Source organism: Seriola lalandi, unplaced genomic scaffold (assembly GCF_002814215.2).
Source record: "Seriola lalandi dorsalis isolate HSWRI2012SDOR001 ecotype SW California unplaced genomic scaffold, Sedor1 jcf7180002054686, whole genome shotgun sequence".
Taxonomy (NCBI): domain Eukaryota; kingdom Metazoa; phylum Chordata; class Actinopteri; order Carangiformes; family Carangidae; genus Seriola; species Seriola lalandi.
Window position 1 is genome coordinate 1,428,953 of NW_019525239.1, and position 22,573 is coordinate 1,451,525.

General features: G+C 42.1%; 1 protein-coding gene across 8 annotated transcripts in view; it reads right to left on the reverse strand.

Moving 5' to 3' along the window:
- Positions 1-22,573, reverse strand: part of rbfox1 (RNA binding fox-1 homolog 1) — a 202,999-nt gene that overhangs the window by 20,378 nt on the left and 160,048 nt on the right. For 7 of the 8 annotated variants that reach the window (XM_087178384.1, XM_023422889.2, XM_087178385.1 and 4 more), the window contains 2 exons: positions 14,450-14,489; positions 3,150-3,214 (listed from right to left, as the gene is read on the reverse strand). In XM_087178384.1, the coding sequence (XP_087034510.1) occupies positions 3,150-3,214; positions 14,450-14,489 (105 nt within the window). The remainder of the gene's footprint in view (positions 1-3,149; positions 3,215-14,449; positions 14,490-22,573) is intronic. The other variant, XM_023422894.2, reaches the window with a different exon arrangement.

Consider the following 22,573-nt stretch of genomic DNA (forward strand, 5'->3'; position numbering starts at 1 on the left):
TTGTTATTGTATCTCATTGTCAGTTTTCTTATTTGTTTGTCCCTCTTTATCAGTCATCTGTGAAGCGCTTTGAGCAGCACTAACCTGCATGAAATGTGCTTTACAAATAAAGTTTGATTGAAAAGAGCAAACTTCTGTCTCCTACATTTGTCCAACATGACTCTAATTCTAGGATCATTTATTCATTAATGTACAGTGCATCCGGAAAGTATTCACACCCCTTCAACATATTGTTATGTTACAGCCTTATTCCAGAATGGATTCAATTATTTTTTTTCCTCATCAGTCTACACACAATACCCCATAATGACAAAGTGAAAAAGTTTTTTTCGAAATTCTTAAAAACTGAAATATCACATGTACATAAGTATTCACACCCTTTACTCAGTACTTTGTTGAGGCACCCTTGGCAGCGATTACAGCCTCAAGTCTTCTTGGGTATGAAGCTACAAGCTTGGCACACCTGTATTTGGGGTATTTCTCCCATTCTTCTCTGCAGATCCTCTCAAGCTCTGTCAGGTTAGATGGGGAGCGTCGCTGCACAGCTATTTTCAGGTCTTTCCAGAGATGTTCAATCGGGTTCAAGTCTGGGCTCTGGCCGGGCCACTCAAGGACGTTCACAGACTTGTCCTGAAGTCACTCTTTCGTTGTCTTGGCTGTGTGCTTACGGTCGTTGCCCTGTAGGAAGGTAAACCTTCGCCCTAGTCTGAGGTCCTGAGCGCTCTGGAGCAGATTTTCATCAAGGATCTCTCTGTACTTTGCTCTGTTCATCTTTCCCTCAATCCTGACTAGTCTCCCAGTTCCTGCTGCTGAAAAACATCCCCACAGCATGATGCTGCCACCACCATGCTTCACTGTAGAGATGGTATTACCCAGGTGATGATGTGCCTGGTTTCCTCCAGATGTGATGCTTGGCATTCAGGCCAAAGAGTTCAATCTTGGTTTCATCAGACCAGAGAATCTTGTTTCTCATTGTCTGAGAGTCCTTTAGGTGCCTTCTGGTAAACTCCAAGCGGGCTGTCATGTCCCTTTTACTGAGTAGAGGCTTCCGTCTGGCCACTCTACCATAAAGGCTTGATTGGTGGAGTGCTGCAGAGATGATTGTCCTTCTGGAAGTTTCTCCCATCTCCACAAAGGAACGCTGGAGCTCTGTCAGAGTGACCATTGGGTTCTTGGTCACCTCCCTGACCGAGGCCCTTCTCCCCTGATTGCTCAGCTTGGCTGGGCGGCCAGCTCTAGGAAGACGGTTCCAAACTTCTTCCATTTACGAATGATGGAGACCACTGTGCTCTTCGGGACCATCAATGCTGCAGACATTTTTTTGTACCCTTCCCCAGGTCTGTGCCTCGATACAATCCTGTCTCGGAGGTCTACAGACAATTCCTTTGACTTCATGGCTTGGTTTCTGCTCTGACATGCACTGTCAACAGTGGGACCTTATATAGACAGGTGTGTGCCTTTCCAAATCATGTCCAATCAATTGAATTTACGACAGGTAGACTCCAATCAAGTTGTAGAAACATCTCAAGGATGATCAGTGGAAACAGGATGCACCTGAGCTCACTTTTGAGTGTCATAGCAAAGGGTGTGAATACTTATGTACATGCGATATTTCAGTTTTTTATTTTTAATAAATTTGCAAGAATTTCTAAAAAACCTTTTTCACTTTGTCATTATGGGGTATTGTGTGTAGATTGATGAGAAAAAAAAAGGAATTTAATCCATTTTGGAATAAGGCTGTAACATAACAAAATGTGGGTAAAGTGAAGGGGTATGAATACTTTCCGGATGCACTGTATTTGAGGGCAGGAAATATGCTAGGTGTCAGTAGACAGAGCAGAAAAAGTTTCTTTTAGTCGATGAGTTTAGTTGAAGAAACCGTATTGATTTGGGGATCATCAACAAACTATGAAATCTAGGCCTTGTTAATTAACTGTATTTTATTCCATGATTCATTCCTATTTGATTTATGTTAATGTTGTTTGAGCTCATTCACATGCCTGTAATCTCCAGCAGTTTCATGTTCTGCAGCAAGATTTGTAAGTTTGGAGACTTTCTCAGACTCTGCTCCGGTCCCTGACGCCCTGTTCACTAAACTTAGATAATATATAAATATTCACCAGGTCTGTGGGTTCATATTTTCACCATCATCTTTGAGCATTTTCTTCACATTTCACTTTGATTTCTGATCAGTTCCTGTTTTACTGTGATTTGTTTTGTCTTAATAAACTCACTAATTATTTTCATTCAGTTTTAATGACTCACATTAAAAAGCTTCCAGTGGCTCCCTCACTTTCCATTAAGGCCTATTTATATAATGTTTATTTTTATAGTTATGCCAATACCACTGAAGACTGGATTACAATTGGCTGAAAGGTGTGGATTTATTTTTAGTCACTGAACTGTACTATAAATGGACACCTTTGAAATGTGCGCCACAATTAATTTATTAAAAGTCCTTAAAGCTGAGCTGCAGTTTAAGTTACCACCACCACCAGCAATGAAAAAACAGTGAGAATAATGCAGATTTCATTCAAATGTGTTTGATGTTAGTTTGAATCTGGATTAGAGGAATAGAAAGGACTTCCAACAGAATGTCAATCAATCCTGGAGCACACAAGTTTTTTTTTTTTTTTACAAAACAGCACAAGACAAAAGCAACCACATATTAAAATGACCATGAAATCAATAAGAAGAACCAGACCAGTCCTTCAACCTAAACAACCACACAGGCCGTCTGTTCCAACCCTCTGATACCATCAGTGTCTACGAAAATAGTGCCGCTACTGTGGCAAGCGTACCGGATCTTTGTCGCCATGGTTATAATAATAAGCTGTCATGGCTGTGGATTTGATTGTGGTTTAAGTTACAATAAGTACTTCCTTAACATGTGACGATTGTTGTTGTCATGGTTACAATAACAACAGGATGTTATATGATCATGGATAAAACAAACATAAACTTCACCAGAACCTCCTCCTCCTCCACGTCACCTCAATTTTCCCTTTGCTCCTGTTATAATTACTACGACCACTAGATGTTGCCGAGCAACAAAACGTTACTATGGGTCGTAATAACCTGCTGCACAGACGACCTGTGGGCTTGTTTCTTTTCAACAGCATAGTCTCATGTTAAAGCACGTATCTTACCTGTCACTGTATGCAGCAGCTGTGGCAGCAGTAGGCTGGGCATATCTGTAGGCAGCGTAACCACCCTACAAACACACACACACACACACACACACACACACACACACACACAGACAACAGTCAAGATTATAAATCCAGTTTTCCGTTGGACTGAGTGTCAGACACTGAAAACACTAATGAGACAACATTAACAAACTCTTAAAAACACTTTTTGCAAACAACAAAGCTGAGTCCACCCCTGGTTAATGTCATCCATCCTCTTCGTTTAAGACAGGTTTATTTGTTTTTAGCCAAAGAAAAACAAAGCCAATTAATTTAGAAAAGAACTGAAATGTTTTACTAAATAATCTTTAATGAAAAGTTCATGTTAAAGTCAGTTCATCTTAATTAGTGAGATTATGTTTTTAGTGCTTTTATTTTGTTAATATTTTGTGTGTCCAGCTTTGTTGTTGATGACAGACTGGATCCTCCTGGACCTGGATGATCCCAGTCTGACACAGATCTGTGAGAGATGTTCTGCTTCTGTTCGGCTTCTCTTTGTTTCTACCTTCACTTTAAAATCCTCAAGTTTTTTCTTGTATCAGATTCAGCTCAGTGACAAACATGACCTGGTCCTAGTTTTCACTTTTTTCTTCTTTACAAACTCTTGTGTGCTTCTTCTTCTTCTGTGTTTCTGTTCCAGATACATTGATTTTGGTTACATCTGATCAAAGGATGAGCAGCCGACATTCATCAGGTTTCTTAATCTGCAGCTTTGTGTTGTTTTGTGAGAAGTGGGTTTGTGTTTCTGTTCTTCAGTGTGAGGCTGTTTGAACAGTGAGCTGTGCCCGGTGTCGTCACTGCTCCCTCTGTTATCGGTGGTATGACTCTACCTGGACCTCCTATGAGTTCATGTTCAGCAGCCTGATGATGCTCTCGTTATGAAGTCTCACAAACTGGCTTCTGACTTCAGGTCAGTTCCTACCCATGTGACACAACACAGACCAGAACTGAGGAGGCTCTGGTCTTCACAGGTTATTTGATAATCCTGCTCATGTCATTAGTCTTAATTAGAAATAAATGTTCTGTTATATTGAGGTTGAAGTTAGGGGCTCGTATTTTAGTTGTAATCGATCTAACCTGTTTGTTTTTAATTTGACATAACATCAAGTATCCTGAACTTTAACTTAAAGATAGCACAATAGTGACTGTTTAGGCTTTGTGGGTAACCTTTATTACCAATTATCTTTCAATATAATTTTGAAGGAGCAACTTTTTGAAAGCAGTATGACAAACAATCTTTTATTTTGAAAGTTATACTCTGTAACTTTTTCACATTAAAATGTCTAAAAACATCTAGACCTATGTTCTATATGTTGTTGAGTTGTGTTCTTACATTCTCCCAAATGTTTCCATCAATTCTCAAACCAGAGAAATCTGTGATTTTAAGCATAGTAACAGTACGTGTCATTGGTCTCCTGTCAATGACATCATACCCTCTATGATCATGTGTCAGCTCGAAGCCGCTCTGAGACTATTTTTAATGTGAATTGTTTTAATCAGTGTTTCTACTGGATCTAATCACCTGGTCTGTAGGAGATGTCCTCTTAAAAACCTCCTGAACGACACTGAAGGAATCCAAACCAGCAGAGACTGACTGTAAATGTGGTGAAGACAACTCCCATGATCCCATGCTACTTCATGATGTCACTAAACTCCCCCAAGTGTTTCACCTTGTTCACATCCATATGAGGTTTTTATATAATACAAGACATGATGAGTGAAATAATCATCAACACCATGACTGAGTGTTTCCACCTTGAACTGCACTGAACCAATGACAGTCTCATAAAAACAGATTCAGACAGCCAGGGTTTCATACGTCACAAACCTAAGGAACCAATCCTGTCAGCTTGTGGGGACAGGGGGCGGGGCTAAACAAACCTGAAACCTTGTCAGTAAAGAAAGAGAGAGTTAGCATTAGCACAACCGCTAACACTGTGTCAGCCACTGCCAGTTGCAAGCTAACAAACAACATAAACAGATAAAAGATGCTAACTACGCTAACCGTTCTGATACGTCTGCTAGTCTATGATTCTGGTCTCAGACTCCTCATCTGAGTCTGGGTCTGACTGAGGCTCAAACATGTGGCTGAGTCTCTCTGATGATTCCTCCTCTAACCATCTTGATACTCTCTGCTCTTTCACCTGCCCACCTGGAGCAAGCAGGTGGTGGGCGGGGCTCAAGGCCTGATCCAGATTTCTCAATCAGGAAGTAAGAGGAGATGAGCTTCACAACCAGTTTAATGTGTGGTAACCATGTTAAACTAAAATGAGTTTAAAACATGTTTTAATTTAATCAGAACCTGATTATCATTTATTGCTTGTTTTATTTTTGAATGTGAAGCTTTGCTTTTGTTTTTTTTAGTTACTCAGTTACAGAACATTCTGTGAGTCTTATAGATGATCGTTTTCTTTTGGTGTGTGTGGGGAGGTGGCTGTAGTAGTGTTTGACAACACCTTGTCACACTGTGGTGCTGACACACTGCTGCACAGTGCATGACAGTGTGGTTTAGTGTCACCATCACAGTGCCATCTAATATTCTCAGTCAACACTGCAGCATCTCCAGATCTGCCACATCAGGTCCCTCCTCAGCACATCACAAGCACACAGTCATATCCGCCAGTGTGTGTGAACACATGCACACACACACACACACAACATGTCAGTGTCCATGGTCAACCACATCTCAGCATCCATATGAAGAAATATACAAACATACAAAGCGCACAGTTAGGACAGAGGAAGGAAATAATGACTATAAATACACAGTACGTGAATAGAAAAATGTTCAAAACATAATATGTGAGCTAGAATCTCTAGGCCTCTCAACATAAGCACACAGCAGGTCCACGTCCGGTCTCCTCAGGTAGTCCAGTCCGCAAATAGAGTGAGGGGGGGTTTGTCCACCGAAGTCCCTGGAGATCATGAAGAAAGCACTGGGGTGCAGAGACTTGTGGTAACGATGATGTGACACCCGGCTGCCAGGTTAACGGAGAGCGGGTGGTAAACAACAACCAAGAAGGTGCGAGAGCTCCCTGGGATTTTTGTATGGCATGGCCCCGCAGCTAACAGAGCCATGCCTGAGCTGCAGAAATGTTCCTCTACAGTAACCACCATCTTCTTTCTGCTCTCAGATTTATTTCTGTCCGTCCGAACCGTCTGAAATCTGATGGAATCTGGAGTATCTTTTCCGTAGCCATGTCTTTGTGAAACACAACACTCTGGTTCTTCACTGCTAGCTCGTCCATCCTATTGTCCAGTGACCTCAGGTTGCTCATGATGATAGACAGATACACCGGCCCCAGCTCTCTTCCCTCATTACTTCACTCCTCCTCTGCATCTTCTCTGTGTCCCCCTGATTTCTGTGGGACCTGCTGTGCAGCGGTAGCATGATAGCATTCAAAGAAAGAAGCTACACTAGTTACTATTTTAAAATGATTATCTATAATGTGAAACTGAATCATCAGCTCTACTCTTGAGATGAGTTGTGGATGGCAGTTTTCGTCGAAGCTTTGCTCTTATCAACCACTGGACTCTACCCACTCAGCAGCAAACAGCAGCGCAGCATTTAGCAGCTAAAGAGACTAAAGCTCCTCAGGAGCTGCTGCAGAGCAAACCTGAGCTAAAAGAGTAAATACTGTCTTAGATTCATCAAATGGACACAAACACACCTACAAATGAATAATAATGTTGCTATGTGTCTGTACTTATTGTGATAATATGTAAATGCTGTTTTTACAGCTCGCTCTGCTGTATCTTGGAACTCAGCTTAAAAATGGACGATAAGAAAAATTGAATAGTGTGTTAGCACGTTAGCCTTTAGCCATCCCATATGTTTCATCTTATCATCTTATCTTTAGCGGTAGCGCTGGTAAGTGTAGTGTTAGTTCAATGTTCTGCAGCTGGAGCAGAAGTGTTACCTTTCATTAGGGGTTTTGGGGGATTTGAAGTCTTTATTGGACAGTAGACAGTAGAGGCTGATGGGAAATGAGAGGTGGAGAATGGCCCCAGCTTAAATATTCATGGGAGTGTTTTGGGCGTAACATCCAATAAACCAATCACAGTGTCATCTCCTATTCCCTTTAAAAGCCAGGCGCCTGCACCTTGGTGGATTGCTAGTATAACAGCGCAGTGTTAGATTCTATTTGCGGTCAGTAGATTACATATGACTGACCAGTGAGTGCAGTCCTGACCAGTGGGTCCAGTCCTAACCAGTGAGTCCAGTCCTGACCAGAGAGTCCAGTCCTGACCAGTGAGCCCAGTCCTGACACAGGCAGCAGCTCTGTGACTCTGAGGAGCAAAGAAGGGCTGAGTGAATCAATGTTAGAAATATTTGATGTTATATGATGAGAAGTGTGAATAAATCTTCAGGTCATTATGAAACTGTGGTGACAAATTTAGGTGATGAATGTGGAACACTGTGGAGGATTTACCAGGTAGTAAGAAAGAACACTTCTCAGCTGAATCTCATGCAGGAGACATCCATGACACATGACGACGTTATACAACTCACAACACGTCACAAAGAAGCTCCGACCTTCTGGGGCTGTGCTGTAATGTTCACCTGACTTATCCCAATATATAAGAGCATTTTCAGCTCGCTCTGCTTCTGTGTAACAGACAGAGTGTATGAGCTCTGTGTGCCTGTGTATGTTGGCACATATTACGCTCGACAATTTGCCCTTAAAATAACAGTGAAACACTTTGTCACTGACTTTAGACCAGGGTTTTGCTGGTCAATCACTTTTCCGCTGCCTCAAGATAGCAATGCGACAACAATGCTCCTGACCACACCTCACTTTAACACCAATGTGACCAATGGGCGCCACTGATAGGCACAAGTATATCTGCTATTTAAACAATGTGGCCAATGGACAGCAAATTGACAACTTCGACAGTCTAAAAACTAGCAAAAGACACTTGCGTTGCACTTTGCTCCAGATGTAAGAACGGGCCCTGAGTCATGAACATGAATCTTGACTTGGCTTTGAATTTAACAGCAGTGATCCTGACTTCCCTGAGACTGGGTCTGACGTTCTCCCCAAGCCAAAATTATGATTATTATATATAATTATATACAGTATATAACTTGAATCAATTGACAGCAGCGAGCAGGAGGAAAAGTTTGCAACCGTTTGCTGTGGTTGACAAAAAAAAAAAGACAAAAAGATGACGTTACATTACAGATGATTGTTATTGTGTTGCAGGAATTAGATACTGTACCGAGACACAGTGGGTGAGATAGCTATGGCACTGACTGTTCTCAAATGAAAGAGACATGGTGACATGTTGAGGACTTGTTGCGACACAAAGACTTTGTCCCACCTCTAGTTTTTAATGTCCACTGAACAGCTGCTGTTTTTTGCTATGTTCAGTGTTTTCAGATTGTCTGTCCGTCCCATTCTCGTGAACGCAATATCTCTGTAATGCTTTGATGGAACTTCTTCAAATTTGGCACGAGCATTCACTTGGACTCAAGGACAAACCGATTAAATTTCATGGTCAAAGGTCATAGGTCAAGGTCACGGTGAGCTCACAAAACATAGTTTTGGCCTTGTGAATGAAATATCTCTATAACCCCTTGAGGGATTTTCTTCAAATTTGGCACAAACATTCAACTGGACTCAAGCATAAACTGATAAACTGACCTCACAAAACATGATTTTGGCCTTATACATGTGATATCTTGAGAACTTCTCAAGGGGATTCCTTCCAATTTGGGATTGGAAATGTCTGCTGGGACTCAAGGATAAACTGATTCAATTTTGGTGGTCAAAGGTCAAATGTCAAGGTCAGTGTGACCTCACAAAACACCATTACTCAAGACTTCACCGTAATTATGACAAAATTTCACACAAATGTCATATTTTCTATGACTCTGGATAAACAGGGATGTAACCTGAAACTAGTCTGAGTGGAGGAGGAAGAACCACGAGGAGCTGAGTCTAGTTCTTTGCGTGTATCTTTGTGTTTGCAGTGTTGCGGTGCACTGAGCTCTCGCAGGTTATACTTCAAGAGCAGCTACATCTGTCGACCTCATCCACCTCTTTGGTGTCGTCGTGGCTGGGTTTCGCTTGTGTTTCTGACAGAAGCAGTCATATTCCAGCGTCTCAGTCCTTCACTGGAAGCAGCAGACTGGTGGCTGTAAACGGCACATGGCTGTTTAATTTATCATAAAACTGAAGCCATTTTTCTCCCTCCCGGGCTCAGTGACAACTCCAGCACTTCTCACATCATTTCACCTTCCACCCTTCCTGCTCTCTGTGACTGAGACGCTGCGTCTGTCCTGACATGAGCAATGTATTATTACCACTATAAACTGTGGAGGCGAGTAAGTGATACTTAGTGCGTGTGATGATGGGCCGTGGCAGAAAGATGAACAGGTTGGCCCGTGTTACTCACCAGCCACTGTGGACTGTCACTCCTGACTGAGTGACTAATGGCTGCCCTACAGCTCTGTGTGCAGGTGTGTGTGTGTGTGTGTGAGTGTGTGTGTGTGTGTGTATGTGTGCATTGTGTTTGGAGAAGGGACTAACAGTTGGTGTGTATGTGCATACATGTATGGCCACTACACACACACACACACACGCACACACACACACACACACACACGGTCTCATGCAGGGAATGCTCCTAATCCATCACATCTGCTGATTCAGTGAAGGAAAGAAAGGCCGAGCAGGACTCCTCTTCCTCCTCCTCTATCTCTTCCTGTCTGCCCAACCATCTTCACTGACTCTCAGTGTTTCTGGCCACAAGGCTGCAGGCCCACACTCACTCTATGTCTCTGCCTTCATGCAACTAATCTCCTCACCGGCTACAGACAGCATTCCCACCTTTAACCTGCTCTGTTCACACTTCTTTGTAAGAGTAAAAGTAAAGACTGAATCCTTTGGCCAGAGTAAATGGTAATGTAGCACTAATTCCATCATTAAGACAACAGAGTCGTGTCAAACGACTTCACAGGGGTGATGATACGAGTGCCGAGCTGAGCCAACAGTAATTATGACCATTCAAGTCTGGCTACATCCACACTCATATGTTTTCATTTGAAAAACACACTTCTGCCACTAGGGGTCTCAATCAAAACAATAACAAAAGATGATGTCATGAAGTAGTGTGGGATCATGGGAGTTGTTGTCTTCACCACCATTACTGTAAGCTTCTCCCAGTTTGGATTCTTCCAGTATCAGTGGTTTTTACCAGCAGCTGAATTCTCCACAGATGTGTCCTCCTCTCCATAGCAAACACGCCAGGAGATTAAAACCAGTAGAAACACCCAGAAAACAGTTTGACTTTAAAACTCAGAGATTCGCCGACGTTCTTCAGTGACACAGGACAGGACGTCTCCAGCAGCTGGGAGCTGAGCTGTCTAACATTTCCTCAGCTTGTTTCTCTGATAACTTCAGATCCAGACGTCCGATGACTAAAATCCTTCATCTGGTTCAAATACAGAGCTGAAAACCACCAAGGTGTAAAAAGGTGTATGTGGTTTAAAACTAGATAAAAGTCAATGTTGAGTTTCTGTCAGACAAACACACTGACACATGATCATAGAGGATATGATGTCATTGACAGGAGACCAATGACACGTACTGTTACCATGATTAAAATCACAGATTTCTCTGGTTTGAGAATTGATGGAAACATTTGTGATAATGTAAGAACACAGCTCAACAACATATAGAACATAGGTCTAGATGTTTTTAGACATTTTAATGTGAAAAAGTTACAGATTATAACAACTAAACTGACCAACCAATAAATCGCACGACCATTCACGCACACTGGACATGTGCGTACCGATAGATCGCCTACTCTGCAGTTACTATGAACTGAGGAAACAGAAAAGACAGAGAACAGCAAAGAAAGTGTTAGCTTTCGAATTTAACTGCAAAACAGCTGCTAGCAAAGACAACAAGGTCAGTAACACTTGTAAAAGCCTCTGTTTCTGTCCATCCAGATTAAAACACAACCCCAGAGTTTTCAAAACAGGTCCATGAAAGTCTCTGTTTTCTTGCGGATGTTAGGAGTAATGTAGCAAAAGAGATGAGTTTTAAAAACTAATAGTCATCATGAGTTCTGAGTTTGCCTTCACCAGTCAAATGGAGACATGAGAAATAACGCCTGTTTCAAATAGTGGCCACGATTAAGAATATTTCCTTTCTTCATCAACACTTTCCGAACAGCATGACTGAGCTCTTTTTCCGTCTTATCTTAATGTGGATGAATTGACTGAAGCTACGTCTCAGGTAGTTCTTTCCCAATAAACATAAACACGGCGTCAGGGCTCTTGATCCCTGCGCTAATGAATATTAAATGTTGTGACTGCAGCTTGGCAATCAATCCCTGTGGCAGGGGCAGAGGGGCTAATGGGGAGGCAACCAGGTCGAATGTTATGGGAGCTGCCGAAGCACCTCCTCTGCACAAACACACACAGACAGAGCATCATTAGTCTGAGTCTCCCTGAAGCCTCCATCGTGCATTATGCTTGTGGTTGTATTGTTCACCACCGCGGCATCAGAGCTTCAAACCCTGTGGTTAAACCACTAAACCAGAGTTTCTTCAACCTGTCAGGCAGCATCAGTTAGAAAATAAACATCTAGAGAATGATTCAGACCTGGTCAGGAGCAGCATGGATTTATTGTTATTATATGATATTATTAGTATTTAAAAGTCACGTTTTGGTCGTGCCTGAAATATGTAAATATTCACAAACATAAAGAGTCAGAGCAGAATGGAGTTAGGAGTATGGAATGGTCCAAAACGTCTATTTTGACGTCCAAGTTAATACGTCAAATTTGCACAGACAGAAGATACCAGGTTTACATGCCAATTTTGAACAACTTAAGGATGCTAGGAAACCCTACAGAGAAGAATCAATCCCCCATTCAACCTACCTATGAATTGAGGGTAGGAATTTACATATAAATAATATTGACATTGTTAATTTCTGCATTTTTATATGCTACTACTAATTGATGAAAATGTAACTTCAATATCATAAATGACATATTCATTTAATGTGGTGTGTTTGTCTAAGTGCCACTAGATGTCAGTATTAGAGCATCACAGGCAACCTGTTGAATTTTGAACAGACTGGAGGAGGAAAGAAAGAATTTGGGTTCAATAAACCATCGATTTCAATGTAAACTGTTTAAGATCCTTTCTGATTAGTGGCAAGAGTGTTTGTGCCGCCATATTGTGGTGTGAGTTATATTTTACATTGTGACTATATTTAAAAATAATAATAATTTTACATTTGTCCTTTCATGAACAGACTGTGGATCAGGAAATGTTCCTGTTAAACTCCACATTTGTGTTCTGAAAGAAAATGTGACTGGATAAAAGCACATGTGGTCTGTTGTTGACCCTCTGGACTGCAATGAGGGCCTATGGAGGATGTAGAGACAGAGCAGGTGAGGGGGCGGAGCTGGAGTGGAGCAGGGAGCAGAGTGAGGAGCGCACCTGAACCACGCACATATACTTTATACAAACAGATACTTGAACTTAAACAGATGTCACTTAAGCTCAGGATGTTGCATTGCCTCAGCTTGTCTATCACAGCATTTTCTATCGTTTAGTCAGGAGTTTTAACGACTTCCTGAACCTAGAGGACCGTCTTGTGTTGTGTCGAATGCATTAAAAAACCAAACAGTTGTTATGTGTCAATTACAATTTAAATATGAAGGTTTGTTTGGATATTAACTTAAAAACGGAACCTTTTACTTCTAGTTAACGCACAATTCAACTGACTGACTTTTTGTATCGAAAACGTCCTCATGTCACTGAGTTTAAACCTCGGATGTTAGTCTAGTGTAATGATGTGACCATGAATGAGCTTACGTATATACAGATACTTTCATTCAGAGCTGATCACCTCACTCTGGGGTTCTCATGACGCTAGTAAGTAAAACTAGTCTGAATATCTTGTTGTTTGAATTGAAGGTAGAGGAAAGATTTTTTTTTTTACATATATTCATACAATTTTATTTTTAACCTTTATATATTCTCCAGTACGCCAAACAAATCTATTGGTGAAATCTTCTATCATTTATTAACAATCGAAATAACACACATGGGTGTGGCAACACGGCTCGACAGCACCACCTCCAAAATTTCAACAAAGCAGCTCTCGCCCTGTGTTTCACTTGCATGTGTGTTACATGTGTGTATGCACCCATTACCTGAACCCAACAGAAAGTCAGACATTTTGAATTCACTCTTTGATTTAAGGACGTCATACGCTAACAAACTCCTCCTAGAGAATTCATTAGATCGACATCATATTTGGTCAGTCTCATCTTAAGATCTTTTCAATGCTAAATTGTAAAGCTTTTGATTTTTTGGGTGGAGGAACTGCCCGTGGTGGCGCGACCAATTTCGATGTTGAAATATTAAACACAAAGTTGTTAAAACACCAGCACACATTGTCCAAATGCCCCAAACTTTATATGATTGATAAGACTGAACACATATACATAACTAATTTATAATAATTTTACCCGCTTGACCACAGCCACCTCAGACTCGGTCAGAATATGCGTAAGATCTTGATGATGACTCAATGTGAAAACTGTGACTCTTCATTGAATGGCGTGGCTCTGGCAAATTGCGATGTTTCGCAATTAAACAGGAAGTTGTTATAAATAACAATAATAGCGCAGTCATAGTGCCACCTACTGAAAACAGGGAGCAACCCTTAAGTGACAATCAATCAATCTGGTTTACACTTGATTTACAGGAACATTATTGCATGTTTGCTGCAACAAGTGGCCTCCTGGCAGCGCCCCCCCCTCCCCCCCCCGAGGTGCGTGACAGGGCGAGGGTCCACATAATGCTGCTTGCAGCTTTAATTCATTTTACACTGCAGCACACTAAAGACGTGACTGAACAGTTGAACTGGAGTAAGAGCTGAAAATGGTCCTCTCTGAGTGTCGGTTGTTGTTTATGTGTAGATTGTAGATTTACACCTTTTGCACCTTTAAAAACTTTGTTTGTCTCTTATATGTAAGAGTGCAGCTTGTGTGTCTTGCTCCCAGTCTCACAGTGTGTGTTCATGTTTGCAGCCTATAGTCTCCTCGCTGGGGGCAGTCTGCCCTGAAGGCTGTGACATGAGCAGCTCCCTGCTCCCCCAGCTGGAGGTGAAGCCCTGTCTGAGCATGGAGGGTCGGAGGCTTGTGTGTGCGCAGCAACAGGGCAGAGACCACAGAGATGGCGGTGTAGCATGCAATGTCATACCGGTAAATAATACTTACATAAATATCTGCACCATAAAATCCATCCTGGTAAACAACACTGCAGAGGATGCAAACACAAACAAACAGACAAACACACAATAAAACAAAAACATCCATATTAGTGCATGTTGACATGCAGGCACTAGCTTTAGCTATAACCAACCCCCATCTCCACCAACCAATAAACAACCAAAAAACAAACCAACAAAAGACAGAAGAGGGACAGAGGCAAAGGGGATATATAGCAGGCACCCCCCTCCCCCCTCTGGCTGGCTGGGTAAGGAGGCTGGGAGGGTCCAAAAATACTCTCTCACTAGATTCATCAGCATCAAATTCAAATTTAGAATGAATTTTTTGTCATCTCAAACAGAAAATATAGTATTATGCAAAAAACGGTAAAACAGTAAAAACGAATTAAATTATTTCCATTGCTATATATTGGTTTCCATGTTAATATTATATTCTATTTCAATAATTAATCTACAATCTTATATTGTATTGTAGTGTATTTAGTTTGTGTATTTGTTCCTGAATTAAAGAGTATATAAAGCATATTTAAAAACTGATGTGAAGGAGCGTTCTTAAAGCAGAGGTCAAAGTTCAGCCTTTTGTTATTGGGAGTTTGGACTTGGCAAGCTGAATTATGGAACTAGGAGAATTCATCAACCTGCACCATGAAACGAGATTAGTGAGTTATCCAGTTATCTTTGGGCTTAAGTAAGGTTTTCCTCCATCACAAAACTGGCTCACTTTATCCAGGGTAGATCACCGTGGTAACCAGGGTAGATGCAAACACTTCTTTTTTGACCAAAAAGATCACTGAAAAAACAAAGTCCTACACCATCCTCACAGGGACAAAAGAGGTCTCCGGTAATAAAGAGCAATCGATATTTGTATAGATCGGTAGAATCTTCAATCATGTGCCACTCTGTGTGTTTTCAAACTGAGCTTTTAATAAACAGAGGGAGAGTTCACCACAATCAAATACGCAAAGACAATTAAAGCTGCTTTTTAACTGACTCCTCACAGTGTTTATGTTTTTACACTTTTATATGTTTACTGAGAAATAAAAAGCCCCTTTTCCACTAGTCAATAAACCCACTAAGACGCTCTAACATCAGGCTTTTGTTGGCAGTGGAAAAGGGAACGATCGGCTGGAGTACGACACCGCAGTAGACGTAGGTGTTTATCAGCTCTGGCTCTGATCAGCAGTGATGGAAACACAACACCCGGGTGGCACCCTCGCAACGTAACGTCTTTCAGAGCTCAGACGCTGAAAACACACCTGTCACCCGCCCGGAGGTGTTACACTGGAAACACTGCACTCAAAGACGATAGAGTGAGCGCATACGTTTCAAAATAAGGTTTAAAAACATACAATCACAGATCGAATCGTTTCACACAGAGGCTCCCACACTTTCACACACACAGGGATGAGATGTGACGGATGTGTTTTACCAGCGTAGCAGCTCACTCTCTCTCCCCTGTGCCTGTGTGTGTGTGTGTGCTCCGTAAGTGCGGTAGATGACATCCCTCCTTACAGCTGTGTGTGTCCTCAGTCCGAACAGAAAGACAAACTCGACTGGCAGTGGAAAAATGGTCAATCAGCTTTTTACTAGCGCTTAAAAAAAATCTGTTTATACCTGCTAATTTTGGTGGAATAAGGGGTATTTAAGGGAAGTGTGAGGGGGTTTATAATTGTCATTACAAAAATGTGCCAATATTAGAGGCCATTGTTGGGGCCCCAGGCTTGGTGCACCTCTGGTGATACCGGTGTAGTGTATTATCCACTTCATTTCCTCCTCTTTCAACAGTCTAAATTGTTGTAGGTTCTTCCTTTATGTAAGTTTTATTAATAAGTTAAAGAAGGGTGTCAACTAAGGCTTTATCAAAGGTTACTTTGAACCATTCATTATAAGTTAAGTTTAAGGATTGTGCATTAGGGGGCAAACTTGCTTACCCATCGAGTTTTCTGTCTCCTACGATATAAGAGACTCAGGATGTGGAGGGGTTTTTCTGGCCTAAAGGGTCAAAAGGCCAGAGACCAGAGGTCATCGACCAGATATGGTCGACCACTTGGGTGAAGGCTCCTTCTATTAAAAGAAGGGCACATCCCAAAGGTGGGAGTAGACAGATAAATAGAGGGGTTTGTGAGACAGTAGAAGAGAGATCTCATATTGGCAGGGATACTCCAGGATTCGGCATTTTTGACACTGTTTCTTTCTTGTAAATAAACTTCTTTTGGATTACAAGTAAAGACGTGTCAGCGGTGATCACTTCTTCACATCAGCACCTCTGGATACCACACCGGCTATCCAGGTCATCACTGGTATGAGGCTCAGTGGAGTGAGAGCCACAGGTTCACTCAGGTGAACTAGCTTCATGGAACTGGCCCTTGGGCTCAGGTGGTTGTAACACAATTTAACTGTAAACCACCATCCTCACTGTAATGTGTAATTACATTAATTACAACTGAACTGAAGCAGCATATCCTGTGTTATAATCTCTTGAAACAATGAATCAAATGCTGTTGCCTGAAATTACTCTATTGAGTAATATTATTTTATCATTTCATCTGAGTGTCTGTGTGTAAATATAAACCACTATAACGGGCCTTCACAAAGTCCACAATGGTACAGAAACAGTAGCATCCATGTCAGGCGCAATACCATATGATAACAACCTCACAATGCCACATGCCACATTATTGGCTGGACCACAACAGCAGGGCCGGCCCTATAAACACGAATGTCACTGTCTGACAGACTGACTTCCAATACACTGAGCCTCGCCTCCATTACAGCAAATAAACTACTTTCATTCCGTGTATCCTTATTTCTAAAGGAGGCAAAGGAATAACTAAACATGAGACACAGCGAGCAGAGAGAGCAGGAGAGAGGGAGGGAGAGAGAGAAGTCATCAGTAACGAGGTTTCGCACTAACGACTATGACCAACTCTACATATCAAACTATTGTGGATCCCAGATGTGAGATACAAAACAACATATGTAGTTTAACTCAGGGCAGGTGCCTCGGTGGATCACCTGGTGGAGCGTGTGCCATTTGGGCTTTTAGTCCTTGACCCGGTGATCCGGGTTTGACTCCACTTCTGGGCCTTTGCTGCGTGTCATCCTCTCTCTCTCTCTCTCTCTTTCTCTCTCTCTCTCTCTCTATGACTGTGATTTTGTGCCTCTTCTAACTTTCTCTCTGAGTGATCACGTTACAGTAAATCCAGCTGAAATCACAGCTCAGTCTTTGCCTTTCATTTATGTGTTTGGTGATTTTGTCAGAGGATGTAACAGTTATAAAATCAGAATTTTTACCAGAGGTGGTCCAGACATGTACTAGGTTTAGACCTTCTCTGTGATATTACAACTAGAAGTGATGACGAATCAAACATCTCAACTTACTGCTCATTACTGAGTGAAATGCGTCTGTTATGATTATAGTGAAAGACAAAGAAATCTAATCATGATTTCAAGACTCTTCTCTATTCTTGTCCGAGCTACAGTGGAGTCTCTTGTACGACCATAAACCTCCATCTCTGTGCAGAGTGTGTGTGTTTGGGTGTGTACTTGTGTGTGAGAGAGAAAGCCTTCCTCATCTAGCTTCCAATAGACCGAGCCTCCAGTTCCTCCAGTCATTATGCTGGTTTCACACCATTTGTTCAATCTCTGATAATCAATAACTTCTCAAATGCCAGGGTGGCCCACAGAGCTTCTCCACTCATTAAAATGTCTGCAGCCGGCTACATGCACATATTGGCTTATTGATACTGTAGGATGTCGTGTCAGGGCCCCTTAAAGGCAAGAAGGAACACACACACACACACACACACACACACACACAAACCAAACTCGTATGACAGGATTTATTTGGAGTCGACTCTTCTCTACTCTAGACAGACAGTTTTAATAAAAATACATCACGGTCCACATTAATAATTCACCATCTGACTGCCACCGGGGCAATTAAGTGGTGCAGCTGCGTTAATGAAAGTACAATCTGTAGCACATATCTCTCTGTCAGGACCGCGCCGCACTGTTCTCCCAAACACCTACAGTATCGCCCTCATCCTGTGTGACGCTTCATCTGCTGCTCACAGTGACGGCGTTGTCAGGTAGCGGTGGTGCTGGAAAACAGCAGCACCCACACGGCCGCTTTAAACAGTCTGTGCTAATGGAGGGTGTTTTTTTTTTATTGTTATCAACATATGAAACAATGTGTTTTCAAACAGTGGCTTCTTTATTAGAGACATATGTTTGCATGTGGTCTTGATAAATTAATTATAATGTACATTTCCAAGTCCTATCCTCCACTCTGCTGCTCTGACTTTCTCTTTTTTAACAGAACAGTTAGCAGTTACTTTCAGAAGAGTGAAAATCATACAATGAAAATCCGGGGTTGGACTTTTTCATAGGGGTGAGAGGGAATCAAGTACAGAGCAGGCCTGTGCTTTAGTGAACATACAGTATCTTGCTTGTTTAACTAAAGCGGTCTAATAAATGTAGTGGAGTAGAAAGTACAATATTTCCCTCTGAAATGTACACTGAAAAAAAAAAATAATGTGGTTCCACTTAAAAACTTCAGTTAAATTGCTGCCTCAAAAATGTGAATAAACTCAAGCTCAAGATGAGCTTTGTAGCAACTCAAAACGTTTAACTATGATCAGCTATGTTACATTATCCATTCACCAAAACCTGCTTTATCTTGTTAAACAAACATATAATTCAACACTATTTCAACTCACAATTTCAAGTTGATAACTTTATTCATACTAACTGCATGTTTTTAAGGCAGCAATTGAATGCTTTGAATTTTAATTATTATATTCCTTATAAGAAACAGCCCTGACTTGTCTTTGCATGTATTAAAGACACACGGCAAGTTTACAACATGACCATTTTCATCAAACGACTAAATGGAGTTTTTACACTCCCAAGCAATGCATGCTGGGAAGTCTGTTAATATGCAATATTATATAACAATTCATGTTTATGAGCTGTAATTAACAAAACTTACAAATTTACATGAAGTTGTGGAAAAAGATGATTCCACTAAAATCCTGTAGGAGTGGAAGTATAAAGTAGCATAAAATGGAAATACTCAGTTAAATTATAAGTACCTCAAAATCTTAGTTACAGTACTTACTTAATTACTTTCCACCAATGCTAATACAATACTTATTAGTACTTGGGCTTAAGTGCACATGGAATCAAATATTGTTCAGTTACCCAGAGGAAATCAGTGTTGCCAACTGCTTTTAATGGAAAGTCGCTAAAGCTGCTTGAAAAGTGGCTAAATGTCTCTGGATGATGTAATACACTAATTAGCATATTCATGATGACGTTGCATGGTATTAGCATTCAGCTTAGTTTCACCCCTTTAACATTTGCTTCTCTCCTCCTCTGTGTTCTCACATATACAATATCTTAATACAGCTGAATTCACAATAAAGCTGTTCTTATCGACATGTTTTTTTGTTTCTGTTGTCATGACAACACAAGTTTGAAACAGTGACTGAAATGTGACACATTAAGGCGACATGTTGACCAGCAGTCACTTCCAAGCTGCTGCTAACATCCTGATTTTATATGATGTCGTCTGACAGATGTCGTCTGACAACATATAACATATATAACATATTCAAATGATGCGCTGGCAACAAGTGGCAGCAAGTCCATGTAGCTGCTAGTTTTTTACAGTATATTTGTATATATTAGTATATTTTTTGTCGATAGATGTTTTTTATTCTACGTCGTCATTTTGTCTGATGATGGAGAAAATAATGTACACAAAGGAAGAACTCATGGCTTTGAAGTTTATCAGATATGGAGTTAAACATCCCATACCGGCTGAGCTGAAGAAGCCGTACTGTGGATGCAGAGCCGGGGCTAAGCTAAAGGCTAGAAGATGGAGATACAAGCCTTTTCTACCATCGATCTCTGGTTCTGCTTGTGAACAATAGATGGTGCCACCCCGATCACATCACAGTGAAGAAGAAGATCTGCTGTTGGGATATTGAACCGTTGGCAGTTGGTCTTAGACCGTACTATGTACCGAGGGAGTTCTCACACATCGTCGCCATTGTTGTTTACATTCATCCACGAGCAGAGTCTGCAGTCGCGTGTGATGTCATTCATGAGACTGTTGCGAGAGTACAGACCCAGCACCCTGATGCATTCATTGCAATATCGGGGGATTTTAACCATGTCACTCTCACCTCTCACCTGACTGGCTTCACTCAGTATGTTGACTGTCCCACAAGGGAAAATAAGACACTGGATCTGTTGTATGCAAATGTCCTGGAGGCCTACACTGCTTCAGCTCTACCACCACTTGGCAGATAAGATCATAATCTGGTTTTTCTTCAGCCTTCCTACAAGCCCTGTGTACTGAGGCAGGCTGCAACCACCCGCTCCTTCAGGAACTGGACCCCAGAGGCCAGTGAGTGTCTAAAAGACTGTTTTGAGTGAACAGATTGTTATGTCCTGTTGGAGTCACAGGAAAATGATAACAGCAAGGACCCTGAGCCTGATAGAATGGTTGAATGTACCACAGACTACATTAACTTCTGTATTGACACTGTAATACCAGCAAGGACTGTACAATGCTTTCCAAACAACAAACCCTGGATCACCAGTGACATCAAGACCCTCCTCAAACAGAAAAAGGAGGCCTTCAGGGATGGAGACAGGGAGAAGCTCAGGTGTGTGCAACTGAAGAGGAGATTAAAGCAGGAGAAGGAGGACTACAAAAAGAAAGAGAGGAAGCTGCAGCACAACAACACCTGAGAGGTGTGGAAGGGGATGAGGACCATCACTGGCTTTAAAGAGAAGAACAGCCAGGCAACATCAGGACATGTGGACAAGGCCAATGAGTTCAACCTGTTCTACAACAGGTGTGACACAGCCTCACCTGTTATCTCTCCCACTGCTTCAGCTGCAGCTTCTCCTACGGCATTTCCTCCAGAACCTGACACTTCAGCTGCAACTCCCTCCACACTGGGGTCAAGCCTCCTGCCCTTAACAGCCGAGGAGGTGAGGGCGGAGCTCAAGAGGCTACACCCTGGAAAGGCAACAGGCCCGGATGGTGTGTGTCAGAGGCTGGTAAAGGGCTGTGTAGCCCAGCTGACTGAGCCTCTCCAGAGGATCTTTAACTTAAGCTTTCAAACAGGGAGGGTTCTGGTCCTGTGGAAAACATCATGTCTTCTTCTGGTACCTAACGTAGGACGACCGGCTGAGATAAATGACTACAGACCGGTGGCCCTCACATCACACATCATGAAGACCCTGTAGCAGCTGCTTCTCCACCTTCTGAGGCCACAGATTGAACATGCACTAGACCCCCTACAGTTCACCTACAAAGAACATATTGGAGTGGATGATGCCGTCCTTTACATGCTCCACCGGCCCATTCTTACTTGGATGAGCCAGGTGGTTACATGAGGATTATGTTCTTTGATTTCTCAAGTGCATTTAACACCATCCAACCCCCCATCCTTAAAGACAAGCTCGAAGGGATGGGGGTGGATCCCTGCTTGACGTCCTGGATTGTGGATTACCTGACAAGACGACCACAGTACGTCAGGCTGGGTAACTGTGTCTCAGGGACAGTGATGAGCAGCACTGGGGCTCCACAGGGGACTGTTCTGGCTCCGTTCCTGTTCACCCTGTATACAGCCGACTTTAAATCCAACTCTGAATCCTGCCACATCCAGAAATACTCGGATGACGCAGCTATTGTTGCGTGTATAAGGAACGGACAGGAAGAGGAGTACAGGGATCTGACAATGGCCTTCAGTGAATGGAGAGACAAGAACTGCCTCCTTCTGAACACCTCCAAGACCAAGGAGATGGTCATGGACTTTCAGAGGTCTAGGCCCACCCTTCAGCCAGTCAAGATTCGAGAGAAGGACATTGAGGTGGTGCACACTTATACATACCTAGGTGTGCACCTGGACAGTAAACTGGACTGGTCCCTGAACACAGATGACATCTACCTGAAGGGGCAGAACTGGCTCTTTTTCCTCAGGAGGCTCAGGTCCTTGGACCTCTGCAGTGAAATGGTGCATATGTTTTATCAGTCAGTGGTGGCCAGTGTAACTCTTTAATGCTGCAGTCTGCTGGGGCAGCAGCATGT